This window comes from Pezoporus flaviventris, unplaced genomic scaffold, assembly GCF_033815535.1.
Source record: "Pezoporus flaviventris isolate CSIRO_AGI_PZ_B2104156 unplaced genomic scaffold, CSIRO_AGI_Pfla_v1 ptg000035l, whole genome shotgun sequence".
NCBI classification, from domain to species: Eukaryota; Metazoa; Chordata; class Aves; order Psittaciformes; family Psittacidae; genus Pezoporus; species Pezoporus flaviventris.
In genome coordinates this window covers 14,310,032-14,325,756 of record NW_026892583.1, presented here as the reverse complement: position 1 = coordinate 14,325,756, position 15,725 = coordinate 14,310,032, and the positions used below count along the sequence as shown (strand labels likewise).

General features: G+C 40.9%; 1 protein-coding gene across 9 annotated transcripts in view; it reads left to right on the top strand.

Annotated features, from left to right (window-relative positions):
• Positions 1-15,725, top strand: part of DPF3 (double PHD fingers 3) — a 189,320-nt gene that overhangs the window by 155,636 nt on the left and 17,959 nt on the right. For 3 of the 9 annotated variants that reach the window (XR_009744966.1, XR_009744964.1, XM_061462662.1), the window contains one exon: positions 5,579-7,743. The exons of 5 other annotated variants lie outside the window; for them this stretch is intronic. Coding sequence is in view for 1 of the 4 variants with exons in the window: in XM_061462662.1 (XP_061318646.1) it covers positions 5,579-5,658 (80 nt within the window). In the remaining 3 variants the exon portion in view is untranslated. Of the gene's footprint in view, positions 1-5,578; positions 7,744-15,725 lie in introns of those variants that run through there. One more of the 9 variants, XR_009744965.1, reaches the window with a different exon arrangement.

Below are 15,725 nucleotides of genomic sequence, written 5' to 3'. Positions count from 1 at the left end.
AGTCAGAAGTGATTCAAAATGGATTAGTGTGTAGGTTGCATTTTGCTGTCCTAATGCAGTCAAAAATCTCCCTGAAGTGGGGGCAAGATTAGGTTCTAAATAAATATTTTTACTAATGTGTATAATACCAAAAATCATGACTTTATTTAAATTGAAGGCATCTATCTGGACAATGCCTAATCCTTAATCTGGAGCTGTGCTGTTTTAATGCCAGAATAAAAATCTCAGCCTTGCAATAAAGACTTTGAGTATATACTGTTTTAGTGCATGAATGATGCCTATCCAAATGGATTAAATTTCTCCTGTTTCTTTTGGTGGGGTAGCACAATACTGTCTGTGAGAGCTCTAATATTCAGCCCCGAAACCTTAAAAAAAAGAGAAAGGATCTAGTCTCTTAATTTTTTTTATTGTTCACTTAGGACATGGAATAAACAGTGGTCAGATTCTGCTTTTAGGTACATGGCTGTAAATCCAGAATACATGCTAAGTGATGTCTAGATTATGCTAATAATCTGCCTTCAGAATGCTATCACAAACAGTTATAAAATACCTCTGTGTGTTTATACCTTAGGACAGGACAAGCCAGAGCCATGCACACCTGCTGGGAGAAAGCCTTCTTTAAACTTTCCTCATATTGATAATTCTATTCTGCTTCTATTCTGTTCCTGCTGGTGTATTATAATTGATCAGGTGTCAAATCAATGATATTTTGACCTAATGCTGTCAACAAGAAGTGTATTTTAACTGATAAAAACATTAATTCATTCCACAGCCAGTCCTTTTTCCTCAAAAATAACATAAGATAAATTCATAATATTCTGCCACTCTTCTGTATTTCCTAAAGCTTCAAAGTTAAGATGGTTTCCAGGGGTGAGGCACAGGTATACAGGCATCAGCTTTTGCAAAATCCTTGAAAGAGCTAGGGCTTAGTTTGCATATCTGTATCACTTTATATATGTATATGTTTGTGTAGGTAACCATATATCAGAAATATATGTACACAGACACATACACACATATAGGTAATGCAAACATTAAAATAAAGAGCAACAGAAGTCAAGACGGAAAACACTTCCCAACCAAGAATGGGTGGAACCAGCACTTGTATGAGGCACTGTGGGCTCACTCGTTCCATCCTGACCCTACTGTAATTGAAGAGTATCAGTAAAGTCCAGTGGATTTTGTCTGAATTTATGCTAATGTAACTGAGAGCAGAATCTGGCCCAGAATTAGAGTTACTCCCAGATCTGAAAGAAACACCACAAACCCGAAATGTTACAGATTTTAAAAGTGCAGTTCAATTTGATCTCTCTTGCTACTCCTGCCCTTCAATCCCTGCACTTATATTTGTGGCATTAGTATTATATACTCTCCCTTTAAAAAGAAAAAAATGTGTTTTTTCTTTCTCTTGCCACTCTATGACATGTCCATGTGAACAACAGGGAATATAGAATGGGAGCAAGTACCTAGAAATGTTCCAAATCCACAGTAAAGAAACAACATGATTTCATGTATCCATCCTGCATCTACCTCTTGTACCCATATACTGGTCATGTCACATAGATTAGAAGGTTAAGAAAAGAGTTTATATTTTACCCAGTGTTTTTCAAAATACTCTGAGTATACTTTCACAGGGAAAGGCTCACAGGAATAATGGAGGCTTGAATTATCAAGGACTTGAAGAGACCTCAGTTTTCATTTGTCTACCTTTTTCTGCCTCACAGGTGTAGGCTTGACACACTGGAAACAGAGATTTGCAACTGACCATGGTGCAGGGATGGCAGCACACAACAATAGCATTTACTAGGCACTGCTTCTTGCATGCTGCTGCAGCCCATCCTGAGCTCCATGCTGTTGTGCTGAGTGTAGTCCTCACAGCACCTGAGCTAGCTAGCTGAAGCCTCCTCAGGTACATCTGGCTGAAGAACTCCACTCGCTGCATGAACTGCAGAATAGGCATACTCTTAACTCTACTTTTTTTCAAGTGGAGTTCTTAACTATTGTCTTTAGTGAACCATGCCTAACACATTCTGGGCTCTTCTAGAATACAAACAATAATCAGACACCCATAATTCATTAAGTCTTGGTTTAGTTTCACAAATGCAGTTACAATAACAATGCATACAGACTTAATCCTTTCGCAACCTAACCACCCATCTTTGTGACAACTGAGTAGCACAGTACCCTCAGAAAGAAGCCACAACAGCTCACAGACTGCATAAAAGAATTGCCAGCTGACATTTGTTACAGATAGCATAGAAAAATATCCATCACCGTTATTTATACCACTAATGTGTAATGAACAGTCACTGGTTCAACCTAGTCCTGAGAGAGGAAGGAAGGTAAACTAAATTCATTGCTTTGGAGAGCAGAGTAATTCTTGAATTCCTCAAGATGTCTTAATTAGATGGAGAAAACTGACATGAGTTTAGTTCAGCAGGCTGAGAAGTGTGGTACTGACCATAAGAGGGCATTGATCATAACGAGGAAATTAAAATGTAGAGGTGGAAGCTAAAAGAGTTCTTGTTTAAGATAGGCTGTAAAGTACTGTTAATGGCGAATACTGAATGGAATGTTGATATGGAAATGAAATATTCTCAGGGCAGGTATTACGAGAGTGAAGGCTGGGAACAGGGAAAGGAGGTTGGTATCTTGTAAGTTAAAGGTGAAAGCAAATCAAAGGGGCTGCTACATGAGACCCTCTCAGACTGTTAAGGGGAAGGTGATAATGTTAATGAGGCAGAAAATATACAGGAGGAGATTTCATCAATGCAAAAAAAAAAAAAAAAACCCAAACCCAACAGAAAAGGAAAATCCTGGCACTAGCATAGCTAGGTCAAAAATGAGGGAACTACACAGTATCAATTGTATCATCAAAGACACATAAGTCCCAAAGCAAACTAAGAAGGCATGAAGAGAGTTTTCAATGTGAATTCTGGGTTGTACCTGAAAAACAGAGTCATCTTTGAAATCAGAAAGAAATGTGATGCTCTGTATTCCTCAGTGATTTCAGCAGTTCAATAAGACCTGCTGTTCTGAGCTTCATAGGAAAATCACTGAAGGTGCAGTCCTTCAACTTATCACAAGCCTAGCTCTTCCAGTCCTCTTCCAAAGATGTCCTTCTTATTAGAGGAAGGTTAGCATAAGGCTGTCCAAAGATTCTCCTGAAACATATGCTCCCACACAAATCATGTACCAAAATGACTGTGCCAATGTGAAATGTGAATAAAGGGATGTTTCATTTCAGGCCCTAAATTCAGACTTTTCTGTGTTTAATCATGGGAGTTGTCTTCTCAGGCACCTTTCTACTACTCCACACTGAAAGACCTTAGAAAAGACACATAATTTCCTGAGCCATCCTATGCAAACTCTGATTCACAGATGACAGCAGGAGAAATAAGGAAGTGACGTGCTGCTTGAGCAGCTGATTAGGGAGAAGAAAGGCTATGTAGAGTATGCACTGATCGTTAGCATATTCCCTTTTGTGGCACTTAATTAGTTGACATTTTAGCAGGGACAGACCTCAGCTCCTGCATGAAAACAGTATAAAATTTTAAGCACGATAATATATATTGGGAAACTTTGAAGAAAATGTGGGATTCTGAGATAGCAGTTAAAAAGTAAAAGGAGACCATGAAGCATGTTGCAAAACAGGCATGGAAATGAAATCTGGTTTGCTTTACTTTGCACCTCTTCCCTACACCCGGGCACCGCCCTTTTTTGTGGGTTGGGTATTTATTTCTTTTATATGTAATGGTGTTTGGAATAACATTGTATATATATGGCAAGGTTATTTACGATGAGCCTAGGTTGCTGAAACAAGGGCCAGAGAGAACTTTGCCATTGGCTTCAGAAGGGTTAGCTCTGGGCTTTCTTAGTTGTTGCTTTTATTGAATGAAACCTCACTGTTAATACGCTTGCTAGTATGGTGTAGACAAGCTCTGAGATGGCCGTTTGTTTCAGCGGAATGTGTTATTAGAATCCCCTCCCCACATTGTTTTGCCTTTGAGCTTTTACATTATTCATTTTGAGTTTGCCATTTTACAGACCTCAGCTTAGGCTCTTGATTGAAGACAGGGACTCAGTTTGCTGCCTGCTGATGCACGGAGCAAATGAGAACTGCACCCGGGGAGTCACTGAGTCTGGACTGTGCCGAGGCACTGCTGTGTTCTCTCCTGCCTGCTTTGCGTTTCTTTGGTTAATTCTTGCATTGATATTTTGAGATGGGCCCTAAAATTATAGTTTAAATACCATCAAACTATAGAGCTTTCAAAGCCTGGCTCCTCATGCAACTTGCCTCTTCCCTGTGGCAAGCAGTTTTACCAAACCAGTTCCTCAAGCAAACATTGTATTGACCCCCCTGGGAATTGTCTTCTTATAAAAACGGCAAATTCTGCCCAATGTGCTTTGTGCTGCAACATATGTAGATGTTTCCAATAAACACCCATTTCTTATTCTCTGTGATTTTTTTCTATTTCTATAAAATTTGTAGCTACAAGTATACGTAGAATATGAGGCACATGCATTTGTTCATGCTGGCATGGGGTTGTTTTGACACACCCTTACAGTGCAGGAATGTACCCAGGCTGAATTTTTGCTGACTGAGCCATTACAATAAAATCTATCAACCTTTGTTCTCTTTGCCAGGTATCTACCAGGGCTGAAAAAAACCCAACCTCTATAAATGCCACAGAATACTGAAATTGGGTCAGAACTATTTTCATGTCCCTGTCTGTATTTCCACAAGTGTTAAGTTACCAATTTCAGAGCAGGCAAGTTGTAATAACATTTAGGAAAAAAAAACCCAGTTGTGATTTCAAGTCCCGATAGCCCTGTTAAGCCCAGTTCATATCTTTGAGTTATTCTTTTGGGCAGTGGCAGCTCCTAAGTTTTTGAACCTTTGTGTCATCCAGAACTGATATCAGAGGTGTGGGGAAGACTTGTGGGGAGGCACTTGCATGTTGTGGAAATAAAGAGATTATTCTATCTCATCCTGCTCAGGACCTTACGAGCATGTAACTTAGTCAATTAATGGATTAAATGCAATGCAATATGCAGTCTTTTTTTTATTTCCGGAAGTTACCATGTTGCTGCCACCCTATGCGTATCATTCAGACTTTTAAAGATGTCTTCTGTCCAGCACTGCATACACTTGCATCTCTATACAAATAATTAGTTATATAGCAAGGTAATTAGAGCAGGATTTCATAAGCAAAGGCCGTAACTTACAGTGAAGAGACAGTTACCTAAGCTGAATGATGAAGGTGGTTTAATGATGTTCACAGTAAAAAAACCTGAAAGCGTTTGGTGCCTTTCTTTTGGATATACTCCTTCATATCCTATTGTTTGCTTTACGTTCACTTGTGGCTCCCACAGTCAGTTAAACTGAGCCTGTCAAGCTAGATTTTCAGAGAAGGAGAATGCAAGCAGTGTCGGAAGGTTGTTCTGTGCTGCCTCTGGTTTGGTTTGGTTTTGGGTTGGTTTTTTTTGTTGTTTTTTTTTTTTTTTTGTGAACACTTGTTTTTCTTGTCTGTTTGAGTTTGTTTAGTTTTACTTTGTGTTGCCTTTCCCTCTGCAGTCAGCCGTGCCCTCATGGACTCCATCATCCTTCAAGCAAGACATTTCAGAAGAAGGCCGAGAGAAGCCAAGATGCTTTGATACTTCTCCTCTCCTTGCCCTGACCTTCCATACCCGTGTTTCATCTGGCACAGGAGCCTGGACTGTGGGAAGTTGACTGCCAACAGCTGAGAGAAGTTCTGGGGATGCCCTAAGCTGGTGCAATACAAAGAAGTTTTTTAAAGTCTTGATTTCACTTTCTTTTAAGTGTGTGTATAAACCCAGGTCAAACTGGAATTGATCTACAGTAGAACTGACTGAAAAACAAACAAACTGAAAAAAGACTTAACTATTTTATTTATTTCGATATTTAAGAAAGAAAAGAAGTGCTGAAGTTGCACAGTATTTTTGTTTTAAATACATTTTACTTCAAATTTTAGATGCAATTTTGTGAAGACATGAAATTTTAAAAAGCACTTAATGTAAAATAAAGACTGAATATTTACTTTAAGGAAAAAACTTTTTAAAATAATGAAAATAAAGATCAACTCTGCTCTCTCTCTTACTTTAAAGAAGCCATTCATACATGTGCTGGGTATCTTTGTTTTTTGCAAATTGGATGTGGTAAGTGATGATTGTTCTGGTTTACTTTCTCCTTAATCATAATATCCTGTTAGATGCTTAAAACTTACTTTGCTGTACTGTGTTAGGCACAAATCTGAACAAAAAACCTGTTGAAATAGCGAAGATCAGGCTCAGTGGCTGGATTTTTTTGTTACCAGATTTTGCGTCCCATTTTAAGGACTGTCTTCTCCCAGTAGGATTGATGTATCTCTTCTGCACAGTAAGAGAGGTTTGCTCTTCAGCAACTTTGAAATACTTCTGCTGAAAGAGGGGTTTAAAAAAGGAGAACAACTCTCTTAATTTTAGGTTTGCTTTCTTCTTTTTTGGTAATTCCACAGCTGATTGTGAGTTGGTTATAATAAGGAAAGTATCTAAATGTTCAGGTGCTCTTGGCATGGATCTTCCTATTGAAGTCAAGGATGATGCCATCTGTAGAAGCCTTATGTATTTTAGCTCTTTCTGAATTGGTAGTGGACTTTTAAAAGTGTACAGGTGCACCGATATATCAGCAGTGAGCAACAGGGTGACGGTTACTCAGCAGAAGAATGTGAGTTCCCATAGCTACAATCCTAAATTGTCCTATGAGGAAGTGGTGAGGGATGTTCTCATCCCAAATCCTAAGTTGTTAGCCATCTTCTCAGTGAAATAAGGAGTTCTTTTCTTACAAGCACTGGATGATTTTGTTGGCTGCCAAATGTCACAGTGGAAAGCACAGAATCGTTCACTGTCACGTGTGATACAGTCTCGTAAGACTGCAGGATAGCCTTGTGTTCTAGGAGAAGGGTATCGTACTTGGCTCTGAGATTAGCTTCTCCTCTGTAACAGGGGTGCCAGACATACCTATTGGTATGCACTCAGGGTATAGGTAGAAAAAGTGATTTTGCTAATGTGGCTTGTGTTGGGTTTGGAATGAAAAAAACTACGTCTAATAGTGGTGAAGCTAGGTGAAGCTGCCAGAGAACCTCATCCTGCATTGTGTTTCTTGCACATCTGAAACTCAAGCTCACCTTATTGAGAGGTTTCCATGTGTCAGTAGCAACAGATTTTGTCCTCTTCTCCCTTCCCCTTCTCCTTCTTCTTCCCAGATTAACATACAGGGCCAGAAATAACTGTGTAAGAAGTCTGGTAGACCTGAGTCCTGCTCCCACTAAGTTAAATGACAAAATTTATGTCCTAATTGGGCTCTTCGGCAGGATTATTTTATTTTGTCATTTGCTGGTTTCTAAACTTGCAGTGGTGAACTGCCTCCAGAGAAAAAAAGAAATCAAATTTTATCTTGTCAAAATATAATAAGACACACAACTGTAATGAAGACTTGCAAACTGTAGGGTCTTGTGTTCATGTTGTGTAATATTCCTTCCAAATAAAAGTTCTGCTTCCAACGTCCCTACTGTATATTCCTCTGTAAATATTATCAAACCAATTCCACAAGGTCTTTTTTAGTGCAAATAATCTTTTTTAAAAAGACATTGTTGAATAACCTACTTGTACATATACTTTTCTAAGGCCTCCATTGTTTATAATACTCTCTTTGAAGCGTAAAATAAAACTTCCTCCTCTATTGGTTTTGTTTCCCTTTTCCATTTTGTAACTTATGACTTTTGTCCCTGGATTTTGTTTTGTATTTCTTAATGAAGCATGACATTAACCAAGAATTCTTTTTTACTTTCTCTTCTCCATTCATTGGACTACAGAAACTGGTCCTGTTGCTTGCTATAGTGGAGGCAGGCAGGAAATAAAATACTGTTTTTCTGTAGGACTCATTTTAAGAGTGTGATAATAGAGGATATCCCCAAGTGCGTTTGTATTTTAATAACTTTCTCCATGAAATTCATAGAGTTGCATTAAGCTGATTTTGATTTAAAGGTGGAGTTTAAATTATATGAGAGCTTTTTGTATAGATTTTAGTGACACTGCCTTAAGGAGTTCTGACCATTTCTAATCCAGTCACCGGACTAACTGAAAGTGGTGGTCCCTTTGTTGCATTTCACAGTGCAGGCACAAACTCTCCCTTTTCCTTTTGGAATCACATTAGCTTAGTAGTATGGTTGTACAGGATGGAAAGAGAAAATACTCTTTTGGGATAGATGCCATCTTACTAGGAAACTGTCCCTTCTTCGCCAGTAGACTTGATGTCATTTTTATGAAGCTCTGTTGCCTTTCCTCTGCCTTCCCATTAATTTTTCTGCTACCAGTAGAGACTATAGATGGCCTTTTTACTTTGGCAGCTGCATTCAAAAATAGCAGCTAAGGTGTTTTTAGGTGATCTTCTGATGTGGGCACAGATATTTTAGATTAGTGAACTGCCCCCTTCCCCCCCCAGCAGATTAAATGGCAAAACTGTCCTAAAGAACACATCAGAAATTAATCCAGTTGGACAATATAAGAATTGTACAGAATTGTACCAATGGGCTCCTACCTGCCTAATTTTTAAGTTGTGTGCCTGTGACTTTGCAGCAGAGAATGAACTATTCTTGCTCTTCTGTCATCTTCTTTCTCTATAGTTTTATTTTTCCTTAAAGTTTTATTTTTCACATGTGTATTTTTGATTTCCATTAGTGTTTTGTTTCTCCATTTTTTCTTCAGATGAATATGACTTGACGACTTCATTGCTTGACTTCAGACCTGAAGGCCTTTGCCTAGTTCATTGGAGGAAGGAGGAAACCAAAAGGCAGTTTCAGCTACCTTTGCTGTCCTCAGTCCCTACGGCTCTTGGGAACCCGTTTGGGGTCTGATAGAGCAGCTCGTGGACTCCTTTCTGGATTGTCCTCAGCTGTTCTGTGGCTAAAAATTGTCTCTCCTTCCTTTTCACCTGCTGGGCACTGGGGACCAGAGGCAGCTGAAAAGGTGAGGTAAGGTGCTAACTATTTCTGAGCCGTACTGAGAAGGTAGATATGAAGCTCTCCTTAGAGCACAGACTGAGTGACAGGATTGCTGGTTTTAAAGCCCCTCCTAGCAACTTCCAAATTCTTTTCTGTGATTTGCTCTCAGATATTCTTACAGCAGTCTGAATTGCAGGGCTACAAAACTACTTTTCCATAGGGATTTCTCAGGGGGCAAATAATCTTCTTTTCCTGCCCTGTAACAGAGAGGAAGGAGGATATGTGATGACAAATCCAAAGCCCCTGGCCGTCGCTGCTCTTGTTCTTCTCCTAGCTCCTCTGGAGCTTTCTGCTGTGCTGCACAGCATAGAGACCCAGATAGAGGTTGGACCGAGGGCAAAGCTGAATGCTGACAAATCAGAGAAAGGGAAGTTGAAGAAAGGAAGGAAAGAAACTGCTTGTGGCATCAGTGCACTTTTCTTTTTCAATAGGTCACCTCCCATTCTAACTCAGTTGTCATTTTCATTGTCCCAAGTGTGATGGATGCAGAGAGCAGAGCTAGACATTTCTGCTAAGGTAACCAGGAGTGAAAGTGTATGTTGAAATTGACCTTTATGGATGACTGTCAACACCCTGTTTAGATGAATGGGATGCTTTCTACCACAGCAGAGCTATTGTTACAGGCTGTCAGACTCTAGAGAACAATTCTGCATAAGTTTTCTTCCTTTGAACATTTTTGTGCCTTTTTTATTGTTGTTTTGGTTTAGGATTTTTGGTTGGGTTTGTTTTTTTTTTTTTTTAGGACATAGTAATGTTCTAAAGGAAAGTTTTAATTTTGCAGAAATTATCTAAACAGGGAAAAAATCCCACTGTTTCCTAAGTCCCAGAGCAGGTTTCTGTAGGAAGGTGTCTTGTTTTCCTGTTTGGAGAATTGTTCTTGCTTGTGAGAGTTGGACATGGTAGGAGGAGGAAGTACAAATGTCTACCAGCATTGTGACACCTAACAGGTGCCCCCAAAGCCAGGTTTCCTTGGGCTGAGTCTGAGTTGAATGATGGCAAAGCTGAGGGTTGGAGTAGGACCTCAACTACATAAAGCACCCATAGCAGAGCATGGAGGCAGTAACTATCCTCTTAGCTTTGGCTTGGCTTGTCCAAATTTGGCTTGATGTGTTTCCCTTGGAAATTACTGTAAAATTGTATTTCCTTTGCTGCATCAAAGCTGGACATTTGCCACAGTTTAGTCCTATCTTTGGTTTTAGTGATTTAAGATGATATGCATCCATCTGTGTCACTTAATTTCACCACTATGTATTTTAGGACCTGAATGCATGTTTTGCTGTTTCAACAAATGCTCTTGCTGTGTGAGTTTGAAACTTGTAATGTATCGTCTGTTGTTTGATGACACTTTGTTTTTGCAACGTGTAATTCTTCATGATTCCAAGGTGTGTGCACCATGATGGGAGAAGGATGACATTTACCTTTAAAAAAGCACAGATTTCTGGAGCATGGTGTTGTGGCTATTATTGTCTTCCAGGATATAATTACAAGCAGTTTTGTTTAATGTTGTCTAGAAGAGCTGTGGCACCTCAGAAAGGCCTACAAACCAACTATGGCACTGCTATAGAAAAGGCAATACTCTTTGAATGTCGAAGCTGAGTGGTGGGCTGAAGCTCGTGGAACTACTGCTGTCTGCCTGAGAGAAGCTTCTATTGTGTGGAACTTGTAGAGGGGTATTCCTTCTTTGGATTCACAGCTGATGGATGGAACCTCTTGAGCAGAAACAGATGTAGTCACCCTTCAATGTCTTATTCTGAGTGGTTTTTTTTTGGAATAGAGTTTCATTTCTCAGTGCTGACCATCTTCCATAACTGATTCTCAGTAAGACCTTCTAGTTTAGCTCTAGTTTTGCACAGGTATTAAGGGTCATTTTTTGCTTGGACCAAAGTCCCTTCTCATTATGATTTTTGTCTTTGCTGTTAGTGTCCCTGTGTCAGTGGCTTCATTGTGGACTGCAGGAAGAGAATGAACATGATCAAATCTTTCAGATACAGCCTTCTTTTCTTGGAGCAGATTAGAGATGTTAAATAATGATGGAGAGAGTTTTGTCAAGTGTTGCTGAAGACTTAGCTTGTTAATTTGGATTTCTTTCATTAGCCAACAGCCATTAACTTCTTCATATAATGATTTCAGGAGTCAGTATTGAGGCCAGCTCTCTAAGGTGAGAGGAAGTCATTGGATGGAAAATAGTTGAAAGCTGTGCTGTAACTAAAGAGGTACTTTTATTTTAGTGTCACATAGCGAGTTAGACATAGCTTTCATGTTCATGTAGTGTGGTGGAGTTTACATGGGGTGGTTTTAAGCCTATGTTTGAGAAATCAGTTCTCCACTATTGGTACAAATGATAGTTGCTTCACATCAATGCTCTGCTGGGAGTGACTTGAGTGTGTTATACAACGCCAAGTCTTTCCAGCTCTTCCCTCAGGCTCAACAACTTGATTTATGGTGCAGTGGATCCTGCAGCTGGATCTTGGCTCAGAAGTCTCATCCATTCTGGGGTATCTGGGCTTGGGCTTTATAAAGAAGGTTAGGTCTTTCCACAACAACTGTGTCTCTGAATGTATCCATCAGCCTGGAGGCTTAAGAGAGTTTTTAACGATTCACAAACTCTCTCTAAATTGAATTCATATTTCTATTGTACTTTTCAGACATCCATATGGTCCAGAGCTAGATATTCCTTCACCTGGAAAAAAGAACCTTCTGTGGGTTAGGGAGTTTCATTTCCCTTGCCAGGCCAGGTCAGCCTCTTCATTAATTTGCTCTCCAAGACCTCTCCTCATTTCCCAGATACGAGATTTTACATCTGCAGCCATTAGATTCCTCTGTGACTGTTTACATATCTACATGTCTGGCATTATGTGAAGAAGAATCAGTCCCCATAAGGCTCAGTGCAGCCATCATTGAGAACTGCCAAACATCTCATGGGTAATGGGATCCCACCTAACAGCAAACATTGCAGGTGATGAATGCCCTCAACAGTTGTTAGAGGTGAGAGAACTTTGAGTGCCCAGAACCTGGTCAGACCAGCCTGGAGGGGAGGACTTTCCAAACTCTGCCATTAACAGACCCACCGAGCAACACTCCCACTAACCAGCGTAGCAGCCACCTAAGAGCAGGGTCAGAAGACTACAGTTCCCTGTAGTACTGTGGAAGATCATTTTCTGGCATTAAATATGATAATATTCTACTTTTGTATAGGTTCTGTTAAGCAATTCCTCTGGTGCTGAAAAATAGAAGGACTAGCAAACTGTTCAATGAGGGGCGTTGTCCATTGCTGGGGAACTAGTTAATTTCTTGTTTCATCTGATGTGATGTCTGGCAGCTATGAAGTATTGATTATGTAGGTTAAAGCATCCAAATTAATAAGGCTACTCGCTTGTTACAGGTTAAAGAATAGCCTGCACTTTGACTTGGCTAATCTTAGCTGAAAGTTCTGGTGAGCTCTGGGAAACTAGATCACAGATTTAAATCTGGTGTTTTTCCAGTGAAAAACAAACAAAAAAAATCCTACTGTTACGGTGTTTCTGGCAGCATTTTGTTGGACAGTTACTCAGAAAGGCTGTTCAAATAACTGAACTGAAAAATACCATGGTGAGGAGAAAAGATCTGGGTTTGATTTGAAACAAAACACATTCTCTTTTTCTCAATGAAATGACCCTTTCTTATCGCCAAGTGTGTGCAGGCTTGAATGAAACATTTAATCTGTGAGTATTTCTTCCTTCTTTTAAAAACAATTCCATCAAGCTCACTTCTGAAGCAAGGTATTTCTCCAAACTGAAATTCCAACTTCTTGTTTGTGAAACACTGGCACAAAATGTCTTAACTCTTGCTGAAAATCAGTTTCTCCCAGAAAGCCACCTCCTAACCCTTTCTCCCTTCCTGCTTGTTTTTAACTGAATATTTCATTCAAATTCACTCCTTCACTCAGATGCTTAGATCACCCTGAAATTGCATTTTTTTACAGAGTAAACTGAGCCATTTCACTCCTCCCTATGGAGCTTGTGCTGATGCTCTGCAGAGTGCAGTTATGGCTCTTACTTCCCTCTAGATATTGATGTTGCTGAGACTTTGATGGAGAAGTGAAAACTGGCTGCCTTATTGATGAAATCTCAATTGGCAGTTAGAAGTTCCAAACCAAACAAGGAGTTTAACTAATGGAGAAGGGAAAAAAATCGGAAGATGATGGGATTTTTCCAGCTTCTGGCACTGTATTACAAACAATGGAGAGTGTGCATGGAGAGAACACTGCCCATTCGGCAGCTGAAAAGGGTTTTTTTTTAAAATCAATGAGGGACTGAAGTAACTTGCTCCAAATTGTTTTTGTTTGTGTTTAGTTGAGTGAGGCACTTCTACTTATGTCTGAATATACAATCACATTAGCAACAGTGTAAATTATGCTTGCGTGGGAAAGTCAGACCCCTTGCATTTACAGCATGTCCGCATCGGTTATCAACCATTTACCCATCATGCGCTGAATATCTTTATCTCAGTGACATGTGCTTACCTCATGTAACAGCAATGAGGTCACTGCCTATGCAATGGCATTGTGTCTTCTGCATAGTTCAGTTTATTTAGTATTAAAATGATGACATTTAAATAATTTCTCTGCAGTTTGACATTTGATTTGAAACTGATGGTACCTTGCTGGGAGGGAATTAGTCTGGAGTCATTCCTTAATCTTTCTAGAAAGTAAGTTTGTCCAAAGAAAGATTTGTAATACTCTCTCATTTTTCACTTTCCTGTCCCCTAATTCATCAGCGTAACCCCAGCCTACCCTGTTTTCAATTACTTTTATGGTGGCTGTTTCTTGGCTAGTGGGTGAAAACAGCTCTGAAGTTCTCCCTGAAGCCCTCAGTGCTTGAGGAGGACCGCAGTGGTGGTTGTCTTGATGCTCACTGAACTGACTGGGTGAACATGGCCTGGTTTTAGTGAAGAGGTGTCCATGTCATGAAGCATCGCCTCCATCACGCTCTCCCATGTAATCCCAATAGAGAAGCCCTGGTCAGAGTGCCCTGGGGAAACAACAGTGCTGTCGCCAGCTTGGGTTAGATGTGAAAACGCTGGAGCTGGTCTTTTTGATCACTACCTTGATAACATGGGTATGCTGGGCAGCACTGGCTGTCCCTGCAGGCATGCTGCTGTCTGTCCGGCTATGTTAGTAGGGCTGTTTAACACTAGGGAAGGGCCAGGTATGTGGACAGCAGCCATGGATTCAAGCAGATAGTAGAGTTGTTCAGATTAAAGGGAAGGGAGGAAGGACAGAATTGGAATCTTGGTTTATAGGGGCTTTTAACAAGGGTAATGCTCCCATGGAAAGCTATACAGGCTGCCATTTCCCCAGCATTTTAAATACCACCCCACTCCTCTCATTAAACCTGGGATTTTGGCTCTCCCAGGGGGGAGGAGATGTTCTAAATGGGCTGCCAGGGAGGTGGATTTAATGCACTAGGAAGAACTGGCTTCACCAAGTTAAAAAGCAAAACAAAACCCAATCCTCCATTCCTATTTTTAGTGTTTATGACCAAGTATTTTTGCTTGGTTGCTCATTTTGAAAGGGTTTAGTGAGCCTGCCAGTTGATTGAAAGCTCTGTGGTGTGTGAGCTGGCCTCGCTGGGGAGCCTGCAGTGCATAGCGACGAGGTCGGAGCTGCGCTGGGGTTTTTTTTCCACTGCGGTTTGTTGAAGGGTAACAAAAGTGTCCCCCGGGCAAAGGGGATGTTGGCTTTCCAGGTTGCGGTGATTCATCTTGTCTGGATAAGCAGTCTTCCTCCCACTGCCGCATTTTCATCTCTCCCTCACCCCTACTTCACTGTTCAACCAAATGCAAAACCTGCCCTGCACTGCATGGATGGAATTGCTTGGGGGGGTTTTACAGAGCTGACCCCTGTGAGGGGTACCCGATGGGCAGCATTAGCATTCGGTGTCCGTCCTGGCCAGTTCCTGCTCTATAAATGGGTTTATTCTCATTATTAGGATCTATGTCCCCGGCATATGGAGTCTGTGTGGTGCCTGCAGGCAAGTTTCCTTCCTGTTGGTGTTGGTAGGCAGCCCAAGTGCCTCCTGGCAATTAGCAGATCTTTACCCATAATGCTATGCACAGGGATGCAGCCTGGTGGGTATTCTGGAGGTCACTCTGACCTAATTCACCCCCAGGAATTGTACAGTGCTGGCATGGCTCGCCAGTGCATTAACAAGCTGATGCTTCAGTAAGAGGTCATTTGAGTGCTTCCACAGTGTTTTTCTTAGGCAAGAAATAGCCATTTTGTCTAGCGGCCAACAGCAGCTAACAGGGGCTGGTCTGGAAGAGGAGGGAGCAGAGTTCTGTCTGGTTTTGAAATGGGACATCGTGGGCATGTGACATTTCCTTGGATTTAAAGCTGTGGGTCATTTCTGATCCCCCAGGCTGCACATGTGCAGAGCTCAGCTTGTCACCTTTGCACTCTCACAGCATCTTTGCAGTGAACTGAGTGGCATGTGTCAGGCATGTGCCTGAATGCCCACTGCTCAGCCTCAGAAGGGGGGGACAGAGGAGCAGGACTATGCCCCAGACCTGCCCTAGCCTAAATGTGTGGGAGATACGAAATAGGGGTGCCAGTATCAGCTTGTCCCAGATAGGTTTGGAGGGGTAGGTGTGCCTGGGCAGAGAGGGACTCCCACAGAAGAGTGG